At 39.1% G+C, this 22,890-nt stretch overlaps 1 protein-coding gene and 1 long non-coding RNA gene across 2 annotated transcripts; one reads left to right on the top strand and one right to left on the bottom strand.

Moving 5' to 3' along the window:
- Positions 1-49: 49 nt before the first annotated feature.
- On the bottom strand, positions 50-13,142 carry TAF5 (TATA-box binding protein associated factor 5). The gene is made up of 11 exons (XM_016220014.2): positions 12,565-13,142; positions 10,012-10,249; positions 6,465-6,780; positions 5,576-5,739; positions 5,335-5,470; positions 4,567-4,687; positions 3,583-3,712; positions 2,372-2,536; positions 1,522-1,699; positions 1,154-1,331; positions 50-835 (listed from the first exon to the last, which is right to left on the bottom strand). The coding sequence occupies exons 1-11, from the start codon at positions 13,121-13,123 to the stop codon at positions 618-620; spliced, it is 2,403 nt and encodes an 800-aa protein (XP_016075500.2). The 5' UTR covers positions 13,124-13,142; the 3' UTR covers positions 50-617.
- LOC107542623 (uncharacterized) lies at positions 12,994-13,846 on the top strand. Its single transcript, XR_001603733.2, has 2 exons — positions 12,994-13,283; positions 13,455-13,846. It is a non-coding gene; the product is annotated as an uncharacterized LOC107542623 (long non-coding RNA).
- Positions 13,847-22,890: the final 9,044 nt, after the last annotated feature.

Here is a 22,890-nt window from a genome sequence, read left to right as displayed (position 1 = left end):
ACCTGACTTATAGAGTGTTTCGGTGCACTCAAAATCTAACAGGTGCAAATTCAGATGTCAGTGGGTGGTTGTATTTTATCTAAATCTTAGAAAGAAAGGAACTGTAGTTCACCCTACCTAGTTACATACATTCCACTAGTCATAGGCCAAGCAAAAATGTTGTAGGTCATTTAACATAGTACTTGAGTGCCATACAGTAACTACATTTTTACAGCAGAAAACATAACATGCTCATAGAATTCTTCAGCTAAAATTTAAGATGGTATTATATTACTCAATTTGAATCTTGAAGAGGAATTACTGAAATCAATTGGTTTTTTTCTAAACATAATAAATTAAAATAGCATTTGAACAGAAAATGCATAGTTTCCACACATTCCAAAGCACCATAAATGTCCCCTCCATGAACATAATACCTCTTATTCAACTAACGGAAATTAGTTAAATGTGGTTGCTATAGAAACGTGGAACTCTCCTGTTAAGATTTTCCAAGCAGCATACTTCCAGATCCATATAGACAAAACATTCTTTGTAGCTTAAATATTAATCACTGAGGTATTTGCTTTTAGTCTCCCTTTTTCAAACAGTAGCTTCCAAAGGTCTTGAATACCGATGGTTTATTGCGGACTATAAGCTCCTGCAGCTAGAACCAAGTTTCTTCGAGTAAAATGGAGATGTACAACTGGTGTGGATTTGGTCATATATGTTCCCAACAATAACTCCTGTGAATTCTCAGGTAAATTTATATGCCCAGTGGCTGTAGTAAAGTCATCAGTCTCTAAATCTTCAAATGCTTTGATAGCATCCCATAACCGGACTGTATTATCCATTGAACCTAAAGGCAAAGTCAAAGGAAACCATTTAGTAGCATCTACTATATTTAGCTTCTGACATTTTGCCAAGTACAGTTTATTTACTGTATATTTCTGGTGAAAAATCTAAACCTGATTAACAATTCTATTCCTTCTAAAGGAGCATTTCAAGCAGTAGTGTAACGTGAGGTCATTATACACGTAGAGTAATACTCTGGAATCATGGCTAAACAGAAGCAAAGCCTAAAACAGCAGGACTTAATTTTGCAATTGTCAACACTTATTGTTTCCTTTTAACATACCATACACCCTTTACCACAAAGCCATTTCTAGTCATTTACCTGATGCCAAAATTTCACCATCTCTACTAAACCTAAGTGAACAGACTGTATCGGTGTGGCCTTTTAATTCTCCGACCATCAAACCATGTCCAATATCCCAAAGGAGTACTCTGCCATCTGTTGCTCCTGTAGCCAGGAATCTCCCATTGGGAGAAAATGTCAAGGAATGAATTGGTCCCTAGAAAAGAAGTTCATAGAAACAGTCAATAGTAGGGCCAAAATCTAAGAAAATAAGACAAAGTTAGAATTTTTAAGTGTAGTGGTACGAATAGCATCTTTAGAATGTTTGTGTCACTGGTTCATTTTTTAAATATTTTTTTATCTCAGTAGCAACCTTGTGTACTGGAATAATGAAGGTGTAGAAATACCTTGTGTCCAGTGAAGATCCTTACACAGTTCCCATTCAGGACATCCCAGAGCCGCACAGTTCTATCTGCAGAGCCCGTAGCCACATAATTAGAATTTGGATGGAATCTGGTACAATTCACATCAGCAAGATGGCCAGCAAATATCCTTAAAGGCTGATAGTGGTCTGTAGCCCAGAGCCTTTTTAAAAATTTATTAAAAGTGAAGATAATAATTAGTAAACTATGAAATGCCACAATTCTATCCAAAATTATCTATGTGAAATGTTAGTTCCAAATGGGTCCCCCATCACTTGAAAAGAAGGAATGATTGAGACTAAACAACATTCTTAAGAAAAATGATCTGGTAAAAATATTTTTTTTATTATTCTTGAGTTCTCGCCTCCCGCCCTTCTATCCGATCCAACTCCTAGTCTAACCCATAGAAATCTTTGGTCACCACATAATTTCTGACCTGAGTTACCTCATCCTGAACTTTTAAAGAGATGACAGGGAAACAGGTGCTACAGTAGTAGTGAAGGACAAGGTTAAACAACTGATAAAAAACTGAAAAGATACATATAAAAAAAATAAATCTAAAAAAAATTAAACAGCAGGTAGAAGGCAGGGAAAGTGTGTTAATAAGCTAACTTGAGAAAGAGAAATAACTCAAAACTCTTCATGTAGACATAATTATAGACATAGTAATACTCTTTTTCCAAATTCATTCTCAAATGAGCTATAAAGCTGACATTCTCTAAAAAGTTGATCCTGAATAACAGAAGTGAAAATGAATTTGGCTGAGTCGTAATTTCCAACAAGAAACCATTCTGTTCCCTGAGTAAACCCAGTTATAAGATCACAATGTACTTACCGAGCTACTCGGTCATGGCCCCCTGACACAAAATAATATCCATATGGAGAAAACTGTGTGTCCCAAACTGGATAATTGTGTCCTTTATATCCCACCAAGCAAGTAAATGTCTGAAGACTCCACAATCTAACAGTTCCATCCTCTGAAGAGGAAAGCAGGTAGTTCCTGAGGTAAGAGAATATATTTCCCAGAATAACTTTTAGTTACCTGTCCAGTTTCTATATATTTGAATATATTAAATATAGCTGACATGCTACATCTCACTTTTAATTTATATATGGCATTCACAAAAAGTAATACAAAGGGATAATGACAAAAAGTACAGTCAAGGTCAATTTAAAAAGGCTAAGGAATGTGATATGTCACTTCAATTTTTTATTTTATTTTTTTTTTAATTTTTATTTTAAAATGAAGATGCTATTTTCCTATCCTGTATGACTTGTATAAGCATTTAAAAGGGAATAACTTTTTGACACACATAAAAGCAGAAACAGAAAACACTACAGACACATGAATAATCTACCTTTTATAGGGATAGATACAAAAGCTGAACTACTCAAAGTAGTATGATTTTCACCAAAATCAAAAGTTTCCCTCAAGTAAAAATGTATCATCTGGCTAAACCCTAACAAACAACAAAAACCTCATTCTCAAAGGCTCATAAAGATGAAAATCTTGATGGATTAAAAGCTAATATCCAAGTAAGATACAGATGGTATGAATACAACATACCCTTTTCCCATTTCTATGGAATGTTAGAAATCATGATGCCTATTTATGGGCTACAAATTTCCTTGTCAATATTGTCTTAGTTCTTTTGATTGTACAAAAATAAATCTTCGATTAATAGCTAATAAGCCTTTAATCTCAGGAATCATAAGTTTAGAGATGGTGAAAAAGAGCAGTAGCCACAAACCCAAAGAAGCAAGTCAAATCAAGGGTTATACAAAACTAAAACTAATTTTTAAAACCAGCAAACCCTGAAGCTGTGCATCTCGAGTCTGTAAATTTGAATATACAGTAAGTTGCTATCTTGTACACACAAGATGAATTAGCAAATGGCAAGATTCTAAAAGATAATGACTGACAAGCAACCATGAGATTTTTCTAACAGAAAGTTCCCTAACATTTGCATAATGTTTCCAGTAATTAACTTTTATATAATTTCAGTATAATAACAGCAGTACTTAAATTTATTGTTTGTACTTTACCTATCTGGACTGAAGCTGGCTCCATAGACAGGCCCACTGTGACCATACAAAATCTTTAACTCACTTGCTGTTTTCTCATCCATGATTCTTTCCAATACATCATCTGATTCTTTGTCTATGAGGCTAAGATCTAAAATGGTTCAGAAATACTGATTTTTAAAAGTACATTCATTAAAACATTTTACGGCAATCACATCACAGTTCAGAAAAAGAACTAACACTTCCTTCTGCATACCACCCACTGTGCTAATGCTTCTAAATTAGGTGATACTATTCCAATGTATAGCAGAGGAAACAGGTGCGGAGGAGTTAACACCTTGCTGACCAGTCACTAGATAACTCATGTCTGCACTTATTATATTAATTTAAGTAATTTTAAACACCTTGTTGACCAGTCAATGACAGAAAAGTAGCCAGCTGCACGAGTGAGTTTTGGCTTGAAATAGCCGGTTAGCAAGGTGTTTTAATAATTTGCTAGAGTGCACACAGCTAGATAATCAATGTTGGACATAATGTAGGACTGAAACTCAAATTATCCACTATATCACAATGTTTCACAAAAATGAAAACCATTGAAAGTGTATTATTTTACTTAAAAGTACAGCAAGCATGAAATCCTGATCTCTTTTTTAGCCATTTTTTATGGCTAAAACAAAATATTCTCCCACTATCTGCTTTAAAGCTTTCTTAAAATTCACAAGCCATCAATCACAAAATGTTGTATTCTTAAACTTAAGGAGTTTTCTAGCCTAATCCCCTCATTCTACAGAGGAGAAAACTGAGGCCCAGAGAAATTAAACCAGTCTAGCACCCTAGTCTCCTGATTGCCACTCCAATGCAGCTATTGGGAATGTTAATATTTTGAGTTAAAGTAAAATCAAATGAAAGTCGACTAAAATCACAATCTCTGGCATATAATCCATAGAAATCAAGATTGGTGTAAACTAACAAAGAATTTACATCCTGACAGGTCATCTCAGTTACCTGCTGCTTGCTTGACACTACGAAGCTTTTTGGGAGTCACAGACCACACTCTAACAGTTGAATCTGCAAAACCTCCAGCAATCAAACTAGAATCATCAGTGACATCCACTGCAGTAAGGCCCTGACAAAAACAAAACAAAACAAAAACTTTATACCAAACAATATTGTTTTAGGGGAGAAAATTACAATCACATCTTATAGAATAAATAATGATAGCTACTTTTCTCATATAAAATATGATTTGAGATTTCATTCTTCTGTGAAACCAACTGTTTGAAATCACTTTTAGAACATGTCATCTTTACCCCTTTTTTCCTTCGAAATTTGAAGTGGATGACATGAAACAAATGTTAATCATTTTTGCCCTTTACTAAATATATCATCAGCCGCCTATTATAAAGAATCTATAAATACATGTGGAATTGTTAATAAAAAATACTAAGTTTATATAAGTACTTAAACCAAGTTCAATAGAGATGAACTACAGTTTCCTCCTCAAAGGCTAGCAGAAGAATTCTGATCAGTGAAACCAGGGACACATGTACACAGGATTCTGATATCTACAAGTTGCTCGAGTTCTTTTAAACATTGCCTTCTATCTATTCATAGCAGTGTCTAATTCTCCTTTCTTAATAGCTGTCTTTAAGCTATATTTACATTGAGAGTTTAAATAAGAAAACTCCATTTTAATTAACACATTTCTTTTAATAGTAAATCACCATTTTTACATGATTTTCCAGGAAGAAACTGCCCAATTAGTTTACTAACCTGGTAAGCATTGAGGAATGTATAGAAACAAATGGAGGGTAAACAGTCTGGCCCAAGGCGCACACGTTTGGTGGTTTCTTTCATATTCATTATCTTATCCAACTTATCTGAATCTTTCAACTCAGGAAGAGGGATTCTGTGAAAGAAAAACGGACTGGAAATTATTCTATTAAGAAACTAGAGCCCTGTAAAACTTATCAATTTATACCTCCACACATGTTCCTGAGGTTTTTTTCCTCACCTGTTTTGAGGTGGAGCATTGGGATCTTGCTTTTTGCTTTTGGATCCAATACTGTCTTTTCTAGGCTTCTTCTTTTTAGGTTTTCCTTCTTCATTTTCTCCTTCTTCATCCTCATCATCCAATGGCACTTCAATTTCTGGCTCTTTTAATAAACCAAAAAACACCTACAAGTCAAAAGAGCCAATGTTTTTTAAATTAATTTTTTGTTCATTAATACATCCTTTTCATATCTTGACAGGATGTCACAATTACAACAGAGCACTTTATACCCTGAAGCAGATTCTGTACTTGTCTACCCAACAGCCATCGTCCCCTTCTTCCTTACTAACAGAACCCTGAGTGTCGGGGCAGCAATATGATCAGTTAAATAATTTCTGTTCCTGGGCTCCCATGCAGCTAGGAATGGCCATATATAATGTCATTCTGGCCAACTAATATACAGGGTAGGGTTTTAGAAAAAAATACTTTTCCTGATAAAAAGAAAAAGGAGAGATTCTGCAGGGATAAGCCTCTTGTGCTCCCCCTATGCCTTCCTGGAATGCAGTTGCAAGGCTGGAGCTGCAACAGCAATCTGTGAGCACAAAGCGAATTACATTCTAAAAATATTGTGGAGCAGAGAGTAGGAGCCAGGGTCCTTGATGGCATTGTGGAGCCCTCATGCCAGCCCAGGAGGGCCTTCCTCTATAATATCACTTTACATGAGAGAAACCCTTACTTGTTTCCATCACTGTAGCTAGGGTTCTGTTAAATGCAACCATTCCCCAATTCTCACGAAATTTAGTATACAGTGTAAAATTATTCCCAAACTAGCCATAAGAAAAATGTGTAGATGGAAATGCTACAATTTTTCATAATCTGCATTATATAGTTCTTAGGTTTATTCCCATACCTTTGATTTGTTTGCCTCTCGTTTAGCCTCTCCTGCCAAACTTCCCACCATCGCATCTATCTGTTGCTTACTACGCGGCATCCCATCAAAGATGTCAATGTAGAGGTGCTCCTGAACTATGTTCCATATCTGATTGTTCTGTTTCTCCTGAAGATGCCTCTTCAAGAGTTGGTACGAGTCACGGGAAATACGCAGAACAAATTTACTTGTTCGAAAATCCAACATGGTCTCATTCCCTTTCATGTGTTCCTTTTTGGTAAGACTAGATAATACTCGTAGGTCATCTTGGTAATAACATTCCTGATCTCCATGGAACCTGTTTTAGTGATTTTAAAAAGTCATTTTTCAATGTAATCATACGGGATCTGCCTCTCCCCCAATATATTTATAAACATTCCAGAATATATTCAACGTGTCTGAATAATCCTGGACTAGCTGTAGGATCAGAAGTGACTTATTTCAAAATTACAGTTCAGTTTCTGAATTCATCCTAAAAATGACCAATTTAACTCTCTAATGAAATGTATCATAAACATTTTAAGAGAATTTGAAATAAATAACAAGTGAATGAAAGATAAGATGTCCATCATTGGTTGACAGTCTCTTCTGAATGCCACCATTGGTAGACATTTGAAAAATGGTAGAATCTTTGCTTTACTAAATTTTGTTCCCTCAAAACCCACTTTTAAAAACTTTTTTAATGAAAAATTTCAAACATAAACAAAAGTAGAAATTAGTATAATGAATTCAATGTACCTATCACCCAGCCTCTCAACAATAATCAGTACGTGGCTTTCTAATAAAACCCACAATTTTTAATGATTTCATACATTCTTAATACCAGATATTTGTTAAAAGTCAGTACTTTAATAATATGACTAAAGAACAAACATTGATACCAAAGACAAGCACTTCCATTTACTCACCATTACCAAAGGCAATTAAATAGACTTTCCAGCCTTGGTAACAATTAGTAAATTTAAATGTATTTTTATTTATACAAATCTTAATATTCCTAATAAAGTAAAATTAAAGAACATATATTTGGCATTCACTAAGAGCAGCAAGCAATGCAAAAACATTTAGAATAAAACAATGATCAAACATAAGATATTATTACCCTAGCTCTGATAGACACATAGCCAATAGATTCCTAAACTATTACCCGTTACCCTATTATGACTCGTTGAGATATGAACTAAAGGTTTCTAAGATTTGAATGAAATTAGAAATCTCAGCCTCTTAATGTTTGTCACTGCTTATAACCTCATCTGAGCATTGGGTCCAGGGAAGGGCTGAGACTGATAACAAGGAGACAGGGAGTCCTCTATGATATTCCAGCTTCCTATGTGAATTGACAATACCATGAGAAATGAAAAGGTGTATTGATGACAATACTGTAAGAAAAATGAGCTTAGGGTAGAAGTTCCATCACCATCAGCCTTAATTTTTTTCCCCAAAAACACTGAACTACAGAACATTTGCTCTATATGCCTTCTATTAGGCATCATGGAACAATGAATGAATATAATGGCATAGAAGCCAAGAATCCTGAGTTTTATTATTCTTCTATGACCACTACCTGTGTTATCTAATAAGTCCTGGTTTCTAGGTCTATTGCTTGTAGTAAAGAGCTCTCATTCACACTTTTGGGCACTGCCTCCTTTTTTTTTTTTCCTGGATAAAAACCTTTAGATTTCAGTCAGGCTGCAGGATTCTCATATCACTACATCCCTCCTTAAACATGTCTTCTTTGGCTTCTACAACTCAACACTCTCCTGGTTTTCTTCCTACTTCTCTGGCATCTCCTTTTATATCTCTTCTACTTGGCCATCTCTTCTACTTCTTTTATATTTCTTCTACTCCAAATGTCAGAGGTCCTCAAAACTCAGGCCTAACACTCTCAATGACTTTATTTCATACACCTCCCAGACAATCTCATCCATAGCCATCAATATTATACACAACACTGACTTTTGTCACACCGCTTCCAGTTGATCTCATCCATATCCATCAACATTACATTCCAATTCATGGTTCTAGTCCCTACCTCTCCTCTGAGCTCCAAAGCCTTATATATCATCCACCTAACAACTTGACACCTCTTAAAAGGTCACAGGCATATTCAAATCTGAACTCAAGATTTTTCCACACCCTCCTCCAGGGTTTTCTATCTCAGTGAAGGGCACCCCTATTCAGCAAGAGGAGCCAGAAACCTAGGGGTTATCAATAATACCTTCATCTCCTTCACCTCTATATCCAATCTATCACCAAGTATCTCACCAATACCTCTACTCCCTTTCACCAACACTACCACACCCTAGTTCAGTGTTTCTCAACCAAGGTGCTACTGGCACTTGAGACGGAACAATTCTCTACTAAGTAGGAATACCTGCACATATTAGAACATTTGGTATACCTGCTCCTCCCCTCTAGTCATTATGACAACCAAAAACACCTCCACAGATTTTCTGGGGAGAGGAATAACATTGTCCCCAGTGAAGAACCACTACAATAAACTCCCAGACTCGTCAATCTATAGTCAATCTGTCCCCCCCACACACCAGTTTTCCCCACTGCATAAAGGTTCTTTCAAAATGCAAATTTAATAACATGCTCCTTCAATAACTTCTATAGCAGAGGTGCCTTACTGTCCTCAAATATCCATTTTTATTTCTTCCTCCTGAATAGAACACACGTTGACTGAGCACAATGACACTTAGGTAAACAGCACATTTCCTACCTTCCTTGTAAATAGGTGTGATTGTTGACTAATGACATAAAAAAGGAAGAAATGTGATTGCTTAGAGCCATCTTGTGCCACAGGTGGAAGCTCCATGACAGGGATGGTAGAGCAACAAGATCGAGAATGCCTGGGGCCTTGCTAATCAAGGAATCCATACCAGCCCTGGACTACCTAACTTCATGAGAGAAATGTTTTTATCCTATTTAAGCCTCTATTTTGTTTGGGTTTTCAGTCATTCTCAATCTAATCTCATCCTAACATAGCTTCATGTTCTCTTGGGATATTTTACTTACGCCATTGTCTGAGTTTTCAGTCAATCTCAGCCAAATCTAATCCTATACAATACAACCTCTTACTACTCTTAGAATAAACAAAGACCTTCAACATGGCCCAAGAACCTACCAATTCCAGCCCCTAACCAGTTGTCCAGCTTCATGTAGTACCACCACCCTCATACTCTGCTCTAGCCACACTGCCCTTCTTTCATCTTTCTACCTACCATGGTCCCTACTGCCATAGAGCTTAGCTTTCACACATGCTTTTTCCTCTTCTCTTCATCTGGTTAACTCCTACCCAATCTTTAGATCTTACCTCAAGCATCACTTCCTCTGGGAGCCTTCCATGACTTCTCCAACTAGATCAGACCCCCTCATTTTAGGTTCCCATAGCACCAGGTACCTGTCCTTCATAAAATACTTTTTGAGCTGCAATCTTACATTTGTGTGGTCACAGATGAGTATATACATTATATATATGTACATACATATGTTATATATATAATATATATAAAAATTCACATACTTCTCAAAGAATGATTTTGCTTCATTTTCATGTTGATTGTAGACTAGTTCCAAGTACATGTGTACAAACAGAGGGTAAAAAAGTTGGGATAACTCTGCCCGATGGCAGTCCAAGGAACATTCAATGAAGTGTTTCAGTCCACTATAGTATTCTTCATACATTGTGGGGTCTCCTTGTTGGTTGTAAGCTGACAGCACAGCACTGACATCCGGCTGGTCTTCCACAGCTACACTTCCAACTGTTTAAAAAAAGAAAAACAGCTTTCAAGAAAATAACCTAATATGCACCAAATGACTAGGGCTATTTGGCTAAGGTCCAGAGGTGATTGATATTTGTCTTTCTCCTCTCAAACTCCCTTCCCCAACACAATCACATAATCTTTTAATGGGATTTTTACTTTGTTTCAGTCACCTATCCAAAACTCCTTCAGCTTGTCCACATCTTAAAACAAAAATTTCTTTTTTGAGTTTGAGAGTACATTTATTAAAACTGGGGACAGTGAAACAAGGAAGGACTTAGGATAGAAGAAGCAATAGGAGACAGCCTAGACTAGGCTGCTTTGGCTCACTGAAAAGTCAGAAAAGTGGGTCTTGGAGACAGGTTCAGGGGGTTAGCCCTAAGCGAGCTGATGCTGCCCATTGCTCCCCTGATTACAAGTCTCATGGGGAACCTTAGAATTTAGGAGATGCATGCCTGTGCGGGAAGAAGAGAGGGAAGGGAAAGGTATGGGCATGCTAGGGGGTGGGGGTGGGGGTGGGGGTGGGGGTGGGGATAAAGTGCGCCAAAACAAAATTTTCAATTCAATAACAAGAGATTCAATATTTTTCCTGGAGCTACCTTATTTTAAAGATAAATTTTATAAAACATGGTATGTGCAAATCAAACTATATTAATCTCTCAAGGCTCATGCAAATTGCACCCACCACCACCATCCCCATGCCCTTGAGTAACATTCCCAGTTCCCTGAGCTAAAGTACTGTGTAACTTTCCTGTAACATCCTATCCATATGTGTACATCTTTCACTCCTATAAGCATTTTAAGGGTGGGAAGGACATGCCTTATTTATATTTCCAAAATATATACTTATACTTAAAACAATTTCCAGAACCACCATTACAAGGCAGAAAAAAGGCGTATTTATTTGTAATATAGCAATATCAAACAAAGATACGTGTCAGTTGAATCAGAGTTTTATTGTGGGAAATTTCTAAGTTGCAATTATAGTACTCTTATGCTATTTACTGCACAAATGATATGAATTATTTTGGTTACTCTGATGGCCTTTTTCTCCTTACTGGTTTCTGAGTTATGATCTAAAATATAGGTCAAGTTTCTGAAGAGGTGAGAGATTTTAACAAAATGACCAACAATATCATTCAACCATCTTATATAGTTCATTCACAAATTTCAGCATTCAGAAAAAATTCCTCTCAATTACATTTTTGCACATTTCTATTTATGGGTTACAATGCTACGTATTCATACTTCACTTCCAGCAATGCTGCAAAGACTAGGTCTCACAAATACAGATTGATTTGGCTAGAAGCTCTGCACTGGATAATTTAATTCAACAAACTATTATTGGCTCAGGATCACCTTTAAGACCTTTACTGCATGAACTTTGTGAAAGCAGTTGCTGGGAAAAGAGGAGCCCTCGGGTGTTAGGAATGGATACGTAGGCATAAACTTTTCAATGCCAGCCGTTTTACATATATTATACCTGAGCCTCACAAATAACCCATTTAATAGAGGGAGGAAAAAACTAAACCTTGGGAAGAATAACTTAATCAGCATCACACAAGCAACAGAAGCACAATCTGAACCCAGGTCTGTCCAACACCTCTTCCTTAAGGAATGACTCTCAAACTTTGCCATACATCAGTACCCCTTGGAAGCATTTATTCAAACACGCAGATTCCCAGATCCACTTCTACAGGGTCCGATTCACCAAGTCTTAAGTGATGCCCAGGAATCTTCATTCCCCAAAAGATTTAACATTCGTGGTAGTTAACCTGTATTTTAAGAAATACTGGCTACACTATGTTCCATCACTCCCTGGCTATGCAGTCAGAAGTAAATCTCTTGGCTATTCTCAAGTCTGTTTACTCAACTCTAAAGTAGAGATACTGTGTAGCTTACCGTGGAACTGTGAGAATTATTATATAGAACCTAAAGTATTTATGGTACCTAACGTATGCTAGTACAGAACTGTACGAATATTGTCAGTGGTCATGCAGACCTGCCCAAGGCTCAAAAGCCCAAATAAGAGGAAAGAGACCAAAAACCTGAAGGTCCCTGGCTCCCTGCTCCCACCTTCCCCATACATCCCTCTGCTCAACAGCTCTCCTCAGCCTCTCGGTGGAACTGACAGCTCTACCAAGAGGGCTTGACTGCGCAGCCGGCGCACTGGAGAAAGGGGCGGGCATGTGGGCCCTAGAGGCGGGCCCAGGAAATTCAAAACAAGCCCGCAGAGGTGCAGGCCCGCCAGCCACGGCGTTCCCGGCTAGTTCCCCTTCATGCCGCCGCTGCCTCCCCGGGACCAGGCGGCTCACCTTTCCCCGGAGCCACAGGACCTGTTGCTGAGCCCGAGACGGCGGCAGCGCCCGAAGCGCCGGTGCCGGGAGGGTCGGGGGCCGCAGGGCCGGGAGCCGAGGCGGTGACCCGGCTGAGAAGCGCGCTAGCCGCCTCAGCGCCGGCGCCGTCCGCCTCTCCCGGGGCTCCGGATCCCGCCACTGCCTCCTCCAACAGCCGGGCCTCACGGCGCAGTGCCTCTTCTGCCTCGCGAAGGTTGCTCTGCCGTAGAAACTGCAGCACCGCCAGCAGAGTCTGTCGGTCGTGGGAAGCGCCGGCCTCCGGAGCAGCGGCGGGCACCGCGGCCGCCCCCGCCGGGGCAACGGCAGAGACAGCCACCGGAGGTTTGGGGGTCCCACCATCCCCACCGGCTGACGACGCCGCCGCAGCGTTCCCGCCGCCGCCATTGGGGCCGTTGTTGGTAGTGCCGCCGCCACCCTCGCCAGCGCCGTCCCCCGCTTGAGGAGGTAGCAGCGTCTGCGGTCCCTCAGCCTCTAACTTGACCGCCACCTCCGTCTGCTCCTCCGCCAGCGCCGCCATCTTGCGGCTGAGCCACCTTGTGCCGTCAAGTGTGATTGAGTTTTCGCCACATGGAGGGCGGGGAAAAGGCATTTTACGACACCTCTGGAGGGCAATTTACGGCAGTAGGAGGGGCGAGAAAGAAGGAGAAAAGGAATTCGAGCAAGAGCAACTTTCAAAAGTGAGTGACGGAAGGGCAGGAAGTTGGAGTTGGCGACCGCCTATTGCATTTGCCTGAAAATAATTACCATTAATTGCAGACCAGCTATATTCAGGCACAACGATAGACGGTTTATATTGCATGACCTTTAATCCAACAATTTTATAAGGTACTACTATCCTCACTTTACAGATGGCTCAGCCGAGACCCAAAGAAGTTACATAACTTCCCAAAGTCACGCAAGAAGAAAGTGAAAGTGTCAATTTTCGAATCCAGGTCTTTAACTCAGAAGCATATATCATTTGCCGGAGGGAGGCTTCTGGGATACTGGTAATGTTTTATATTTTGATCTGGGTAGTGGTTAACTTTTTTTTTTCTTTCAGTTTTTACTTCGGTAAAAATTAATCGAGCTGCACGCCTACGCTTTGTGAACTTTAGAACACAAGTTATATTTCAATAAAGTGTTTTTAAGTACCTAAATTCAAAACTGAATGTGAAATGTGTGCACTCTGTATTCGTGCTACGTTATTCATTGTTACAAATTGTAAAATTTCTACATTTTAAACGTAAATTTAAAAATAGTATATGCCACTTTGCAGTATGCTTCTTTAGGTTATAAAACCCTGCTCCATGTTTTATCTCCCTTGAATCTCGCAACTCTGTGGGACAGGTGCAAACAGGAAGAGTGAACCTGGGACATTGGGAAGATCTAGCACAGTTATCCAGGTTGTTGGTTTTGAGGTCTTACTAGCTTCCTTTGACCCTGATTACCAGCTAAATGACCTAGAACAAGTTACTTAACTCACTCTACCCCAGTTGCCCAATTTCTAAATTAAGGACAGTAATAGTACCTACCTCATAAAGCTGTGTGAGGATTAAGTGGAATGATGTATATATGATACCTAACACGTAATAGCTATTGGTTGTTTTCACTTTGTTTTAAAAGGTATTTTGTAAATGTTAAGTCCAATCATGATGTTGATGGTGATTTCAAGACTGAAATATAAAACAAATCTAATTGGATATGCAAAGATTATGAAACATGGGGATTCGAGGGTGAGGGGAAATGAGCAAGAATTGATTAGCATTTACTTAGCACTGACCGAGAGGGAGAACCTAAATCTGATGGTACATGCTTATGAGATGGGGAGAATTCATCACTTTCCTCAGGATCATTCAACTAATATTTCCGATTCAGTATTCACTAGTTGATATTAACTGTAATTAATTGAGTACTTAGATGAGCGATGCCATGAATAACAAGCCCAGATGTGTTTGCTATTCCCTGGAAAGATGTTTTACCCCCTTAGTAATAGTAAATTAACATTTTTTTTAATATATATATATTTTTTATTTCAGAGAAAGGAAGGAGGGAGAGAGAGAGAGATAGAAACATCAATGATGAGAGAGTCATTGATCAGCTGCCTCCTGCACACCCCCGACTGGGGATTGAGTCTGCAGCCCAGGCACATGCCCTGACCAGAATCAAACTGCGATCTCCTGGATCATAGGTCGATGCTCAACCTCTGAGCCATACCCGGCCGGGGTTAAATTACCATTCTGATGCATACATTAGTCTCTCAAATCAGGTCCTGGAAACTGGACCCACCTGTGCAACTATTGCCCAGATACTGGACTCGAAGTACAGCTACCCACTTTCTATAGGGTCCAGCTTTTACCTGGCTTTGTCTCCAAAGAGTGTGGGTTGAGACTTCAGCTGAGGTTACTTACACCAAGTAGAGTGATTTTTCTGTTACCCCACAATAGAGATAAGTGTATTGAATTCCTGCAAGGCCCACTATTAATTTTTTATTCTCTTTTCCCCTTCCTTTCTGACCCCTTCTCCCATTTTCCTGCTTTCTTTTTGGGATGCTTTAAGAGGTCTAGTGTCACTCTGTATCTTGTTCCTTCATAGAAGAGCTACTCTTGAACTCTGGATGTTTCTCTTTCTCTTTGATGTTCTTTCATGTCACTCTAATGTATCTAGAATTAGTTTTTTTCTGTCTATCCTGATTTGCCCTTTATGTACCCATTCAATCTGAGGTTTAAAAAAATTTTTTTTTAGTTTGGGCACTTAGCAAGCATTATATCTACAAATAATATCCTCCCCTCTATTTTATCCCAACTTCTTGGATTCTTAGGATGTAGGTATTATAATTCTATCCTCTAGGTCTGTTAACTTTAATATTTTCATGTTTACCTTTTCCTAATACCTCCCAGAAGAGTTCCATAACCTGATTTTTCAGTGCAATAAGTCATTTTTGGCCTAGATCCATATTGCTGCGTAACCCATTTATTGAGTTATTTACTTCAAGCATTATATTTTTCATAGCATTTTAAATTAGTTCTTCAAGATTTATTGTTCCTGCTTCAAGTAATCCAGTTGGGTAATTTTGTTCCCCATTTCCTCACCCACCCCAGGGGGACATTTGACAATGTCTGGAGACTTTTGGTTTTCACAACTTGGGGTGGTGCTACTGGCATCTAGCAGGTAGAAGCCAGGAGTGCTGCTAAACCCACAATGCACAGGACAGACCCAGCCCCACCACAACAAAATATTATCTGATTTTTAGACAGCGTGAAAGGGAGTGAGGGAGAGAGAGAGAAACATTGATGTGAGAGAGACGTCGATTGGTTGCTTCCTTACGGAGGCTGGGAATTGAACCTGCAACCTAGGTATGTTCCCTTGACCAGGAATCAAACCCGTGATCCTTCAGGGCTTGGGCCAATGCTCTAACCACTGAACCACACCAACCAGGGCTCTTATTTTTTTGAGGATATGTATTATTATCTTATTAAAATTACCTTTCCATCTGATGCATTTAATCTGTTTCATCTAGTCTAGGTCGTTCACTTTCTCACTTTAATGACAGTTGTACCTCTTTCTGCAACTCATTACTTTTCTCCATGAATTTGTATGTGGGTGTATCATTTACCTTGGCTGATACATATACCCAAAGGGAGAGGCTTTTCCACTGGGCAATGGAAAAGGTGAGGGGTGTCCCAAAAGGGCTTCATCACTCCATTTACTAACCCACATGCACACATGTGCATACACATGCACACACACATCCTCAGGGTTTTCACCACTTGTACAGATCTTTACTTTAGAGCTGCATAGCACTCCATCTTATGCACAGTCACTTGTTCATTCATTTACTCTCCTGTGTGTGGGCCTCTAGCTGATTTCCAATATTGTGCAATTACAGTGTTGCAGTGAATAACCTTTTGTATATGTATTTTTGTATTGTTGGATTATATCTTCAGAATAAATTCCCACGTGAGTGATTGGTAGATCAAAGATAAATGCACATATTGTTTTCCCAGATGCTGCCAAACTGTCCTCCATAAGGTTTACCAATTAGCAATCTTATCAGCAATGTACAAGAATAACTGTTTCCTCAGTCTCATGACCAGAATGTTTTGTTACTTTTTAATTTTTTCCGTTCTGATAGGTGGGAAATGGTATCTCAGAGTGGTTTATCATCATCAATCTACATTTAGCAAAATTGAATCTTTTTTTTGTGTGTGTGTGCAGTTCTGTGAATTTCAACACATAGATTTGAGTAATCACCTCCACACTCAGGATACAGAACCATTCCATCACTCTAAAAACTTCCTCATGCTGGTTCTTTGTAGTCAAATCCTTCCCCCACCTCTAACCCCATGGACTTCTTCTGTTCCTAAAGTTTCAACCTTTCCAGAATGTCATATAAATGGAATTATGCAGTATGTAACCTCTTGATACCAACTGGTTTCACTCAGCATAATGCCTCTGAGATTCATTTATATTGTTTAATGTTTCAGTGTTCCTTTTTATTGCTAAATAGTATCCCATTGTATGGATGTACCACCTGGTGAAAAATATTTGGATTGTGTATGGATTTCCTAGAGGTGGCAAACAAAGTACCAAATTGTTCATGTGCTAATATATAGCAATATATACACTGCTAGTATATAAGAATAATCATGATTTTTACATGTTGACCTGGTATTCCATGACCTTGCTTAATTCACTTAATTGTTCCTAAAAATGTTTGTATATATTCTTTAGTGACAATTATGTTGTTTGTGAAGAGAGAAAATACTTGCTTCTCTATTCTTAACACTACTGATACCAGATGTGTGGATTTTTTCCCCATACCAACCAATTATCTAACACTATCTAGGTATCCTACAATTCAGTTCTGACTATCTATAGTTATCATCAGATCCCACAGGTTAGGGGCTCAGTCTTACAACTGTCCTCCGCAACTTCAAATGTCAGTCCCAAGTCCAGGCCTCCCATATTTCTCACCACCTAACTATAAATTGGGGACCCTTTAACCCCCTCCTCAGGCTTGATAATTTGCTAAAATAGCTCACAGAATTTAGCAAAAACAGTTTACTTACTAGATTACCAGTTTATCATAAAAGGATGTAGCTAGGGAACATCCAGATGGAAGAAATGCGTGGGGCTAGGTACGGGGGAAGGAGCATGCAGCTTCCATGCCCTATGTAGGTGCAGCCATTGTCTCAGCACCTTCATGTGTTCACCAACCCAGAAGCGCTCCAACCCCTTCAGTTAGGCTTTTTAATGGAGGCTTCATTATGAAGGCATGATTAATTAAATCATTGGCCATTAGTAATTAACTCAATTCCCAGCTCCTCTTTTCTCCCCAGAGGTCAGGTGGGTGGGGCCCAAACTGCCACACTCTAATCACATGATTGGTTGGTTCCCTTGTCAACCTGACCTCATACTAAGGCTACCGGGGAGTCTTCAGCCACCAGTCATCTCATGAGCATACAAAAAGACACTACTTAAGAGATTCCAAAGGTTTTATGACTTCTATGCCAGGAAAGAGTGCCACCACCCCACCACCACCCCCAAATATATGTTTCTTACTACGTCACAGCATGAGTGGTAAGGTGAAAGCAGACGTTCTTGTTCGCTCTTTAGGGAGAAAGCACTTAGTTTTTTATTATTAAGTATGATGTTTACTGTGAGATTTGTTTTGTTTTGTTTTGTTTTGTTTTTTAAATCCTCACTCGAGGATATTTTTCCCATTGCTTTTTAGAGAGTTTGGGAGAGAGAGAGAGAGAGAAGCATGATGTGAGAGAGACACATCAGTTGGTTGCCTCCAGCACACCCCTTTTCCCTCCCCTAAGACCATAATAGAGGATACCTCTTGGGGTTCTATCTGCCCACAGCTGGCTCACAGCTCTGAGTTTCAGCTCGTTTCTTGGGTCCAGGCCAGGAGATACCAGAGGAAAAACAAAATTGGAAATGCAGTGATGGTTCAATGGTACTTTGAGTTCTGGTTTCTTTCCCCACCCTGCCTTTTACCATTTGCATTCTAGAGTCTTCAGATAGCTGTTCCAAGCATTCTGTCCAGAGTTTTTACCTGTATTAAATGGGAAATTAAGTGCTTTTTATCTTGACCAGAACCCAGTAATATCAGTGTCGTTTTAATTTACATTTTCTTTTATCAGAGAATTTGAACATCTTTTCATATTTTGGAGCTGTTTTTATATTACTTTGAAGGATTAAGTTTTATCTCTTTCCTCTAACTTTTAAATTTTTTTATCTGTTAGGTTATCAGATATGTGTTGCAAATATTTTTTCCCAGTTTGTCCATTGTCTTTTTTTTTTTAATATGTGTATTGATTTCAGAGAGAGGAAGGGAGAGGGAGAGAGAGAAACATCAATGATGCGTCCTTGATTGACTCCCTCCTGTACGCCCCCTGCTGGGGATGGAGCCTGGAACTCAGACATGTGCCCTGACGGGAATTGGACCTCCATCTCCTGGATCATAGGTCAATGCTCAATAGCTGAGCCACGCCAGCCCAGCTGTCCATTGTCTTTTGATATTGTATATAATTTGGGAGTCACGCAGAAGTTCCCCCTTTTTCATATATACTTCTGGAGTTTAACTTATCAATCTATTTTATTGCATCTGGATTTTTAAAAAAATACTTTTACTAAATTTTTAGACAGAAAGGAAGGGAGAGAGAGAGAAATATCTATGTGAGAGCGAAACATTGATTGGCTGTCTATCGCTCGACCCCTACTGGGGATTGAACCTGAATTCGGGGCATGTGCCCTGACCGGGAACCGAAAGGCAATCTTTCCAGTACACAGGACGACGCCCAACCAACTGAGCCACATCAGCCAGGGCTATTGCATCTGAATTTTGAATCATAGATAGAAAGCTTTTCCTTTCACCCAAGATAAAGAAGAATTCACTCACGTTTGTCTCTAGAGCCTGTACAGTTTACAATTAGCTCTTTAATCTTATATACAGTATGGACAAAAAAGGGATCACATACTGAATCTGACAAGCTTAGGGGAGGCCCCCTTGGCATGCCTTACAAACCCAGAGACCAAAGTGGGCCAAATATTAAAATTCCTAACTAAAAGCAGGTCATGGTGGGTAGTCACGTCATAGGCCTGTATATTCCTTGACAAAGGTCAATCTTTAACTTTGAAATTGTCTATTGTCTCTGTGCATCTAAGATAAAATACCTTTTGAAATGTCAGAGTAATCTTTTTCAGACCCCTCGCAGGCAAAACTGCTGGCACCAAAGCAGGAGACCTCATTGTTATCTCGTTGCCCCTATACCATCTCCATGTGCTGTAAATGTTATTAACTATCCTGTACCCACCAATGTAAAAAAAAGTATGTGTCTCTGTTTTACTTTTTATCCAATCTCAGAAATTTCCCAGCTTTGTTTTCTCCCACCTCCCTAATCTACCACCAGTGAATTTCATATAACCCTCCTCACATCTCCTCCTTTGATTCTAACGTATAAAATAACTGAAAAACTGCCATTATCTGGAGTATTTTCTCAATACATTGAGATTTTGATTCCCAGAAATTGTCATCAGTTTCTCTCAGACTCTCATAAGACTTTTTCTTAGGCTGGATGTTCTTTTGTTGACAGTGGTCTGAGACATCAATCTAACTTTATTTTTTTCAAAAGTGTCTCAGGAGTATCACAATCTCCTCAAGTTTGGCAGTTCACTAAAAGTATTCACAAGACTCAACTGCAGGTTGTACTCAAGGCTAAGGTTTTTTATAGCCCAGGAAAAAGATGTACATTGGCAGAGTTCAGAGAGGCCAAACAGAGGCTCTGCATCTTATCTACACAGGACACAATTTCTCTCTAGCATCAAACTACAGGGATATATGTGATATGTCTCTGCCCAAAGAATCTTGCTTGATTTTTAGGATCTGAGTCTTTGGAGGGGGGTAGGGTGCTGGTCATATGGGAGGCATATTATGCTACACAGCCAGCCATGGCAACCTAAACCTATTTCCCCAACAATGAAATCAGGGGCATGCAAATCATTAGTCTTGACGTTTGTGCAAACAAATTTGACAAGCTGGGACAGCATGGTTCATTACTCCAGGTGTACACAGCAAAATCATCAATCACTGACATACAAAAAATATCCTGAGGGCTATATTCCCAGGGGTTGACCAAGGGTCAGTCATGGTTCTCGGTTCCCTTGAAGACAGGAAGGAAAAGGCAACCAGACCTGACATTTTAACTCTGTTCACAAAATAACCAACTTTCCTAAGCACCTTTATGAAAAAGTCTATCAGTCATTTGAATGCATCTTTTATCATATACTGAAGTTCTACACGTAGTTATATCTGTTTCTGGATTTTCTACTCTTTCTGGTTTTTCTGTTCATTCATACAGCAATACACAACATGTTTTCATTTAAAAGGCTCTATAGTATGTTTAATGTTTGTAGAGCTTGTCCATCCCTGTAGATTTTCTTTTCTAGTGTTTTCTTGGCTCTTCTTGCATGTTTATCTTTCAATATGAAGTTTAGCATCAATATGTCTATTTCCATGAAGAAGCTTATTTCTAACTTTTTCCCCTTTAATTCAATAAAGGAAATAAATATGTTTCCATTTATTTGCCAATCTTTAAACAAATTTTATTTTTTCTATAAAAATAAACCACAGTACAGAAAAGGTGACAAGAAAAAACGCATTAATCTCAATAGTCTACCATAATCATTTACACAATTGTAAATATATATATTTCATTTGTATCATTACAGTCTTTATAACCATCATTTGTAATAACTGTGTAATAGTCCAACAGGGAGCTGGTCATAATTTTTTTCATGACCTACTTAATCATTGTCTTACAGAAGAATGTTTAAGTTATACTGAAATTTTGGCTCTTATTAACCGTGCTAAATATTGCTTATTTGTTTATTTCCTTGGGATAGAGATTCCCAGAGTGAAACTGCTATAAGGGAAAAGGTGTGAACATTTTAAAGTCTCTTGCTCTGGCCCTAGCTAGTGTGGCTCAGTTGGTTGGAGCGTCATCCTGTGCACCAGAAGGACACAGGTTCTATTCCAGTCAGGGCACATACCTAGGTTGCGGGTTTGATACCCAGTTGGGGCACCCATAGGAGACAACCAGTTGATGTATCTCTCTCACATCAATGTTTCTCTCCCTCCCCCCCGTTCCTCCCTCTCTGGAGTCAATAAAAAAAATTCATATGGTATCTTGGTCTATGTTAATAAATTGCTTTCTTAAAATAAAATAAATTGCTTTCTTTAAAGTTGTACCAATTAAATGTTCACCAGCAATCAAAGGGCCTATTTTCACTGCATTCTTATCTTTGATTGTATACCATGGCTTAAAATAAAATAACTTATTCATTTCAACATGTGACCAAAATATAAATGTTTATACCTTCTGACCCACCAATTTCACTGCTAGAATTATGGAAATAGCCATCTATCTGGTGTTGCATTTGAAGGGATGTCCACTGAAGAACATGACTATGTAATACCAGGTACCTTCTCAGTATTCCTTCTTGGATCTTACAAACTTTAGTATCTCAGACTTGACCAGACTTTGGGGACTGCAGAAGGAGAGGTGAGGTCCAGTCCAGGGGCAATGGGTGTGTACCAAATCTGGTTCCGTTTTCCCCAAAGGAGCATAGTGACTTGATTTCCTCACCAGTTCCCTAAAGTGTATGTACACCACTCCCACATTAGCATTCATTTTACTCAGTGACAACACCTTCTCTCTCAGATGTGATTTTCCCCTCAGCATTATTTCATTAAGGAGAATTTGGCTCCTTCCTGCATGTGGCTTGCAAGCATCATGACCTTAGCCGGCACAGCACGTAGTCAGCAAGGAGCAAGTACACTAACTCCAAATCTCTCTCCTAATAAAATTGGGGGGTTGGGGGTGGGAGGGGGTAGTTCTCAATTCCTGCTACAGTAGACCCTTAATAAATGTTTGCTGAATTAAATATAATTGACTCCATGTCACGGGAATCATGATGGTCTTCCAACAGCGATTAAATTTCCATCCTGTGGCAATACGATATTTAAATTCCTTCAAATAAATAAACAACATATTTCAAAATCGAACCTTCCTACTTCCTAATGGAAATAATCTTTGCGCTGGCTGGTGTGGTTCAGCGGTGAAAGCCTGGGCTGGGCGCCAAAGGGACTCAGGCTTCGATTCCCGGTCAAGGGCATGAACCTGGGTCGCAGGTTGATCCCCGAGCGCTACCGAGGGGGGAGAGTTGGGGGGAAGAGGGGGGCTCGTGCTGGAGGCAACCGGCTGATCTCGCTCACCTGGATGTTTCCATCTTTCTCTC

This window comes from Miniopterus natalensis, chromosome 14 (genome assembly GCF_054644295.1).
Source record: "Miniopterus natalensis isolate mMinNat1 chromosome 14, mMinNat1.hap1, whole genome shotgun sequence".
Lineage (NCBI taxonomy): Eukaryota > Metazoa > Chordata > Mammalia > Chiroptera > Miniopteridae > Miniopterus > Miniopterus natalensis.
This window is presented reverse-complemented; position numbering and strand designations above follow the sequence as displayed.

Bases quoted from the DNA above. Each gene is read 5' to 3' on its own strand.
- TAF5 (XM_016220014.2), bottom strand. From the start codon at position 13,123: ATGGCGGCGCTGGCGGAGGAGCAGACGGAGGTGGCGGTCAAGTTAGAG. The intron at 2,537-3,582 runs GTAAAGTACAAA...CTCTTACCTCAG, and splicing joins GCCAGCTTCAGTCCAGATAG to GAACTACCTGCTTTCCTCTT. The intron at 1,700-2,371 runs GTAAGTACATTG...ATTTTTAAAAAG, and splicing joins GGCCATGACCGAGTAGCTCG to GCTCTGGGCTACAGACCACT.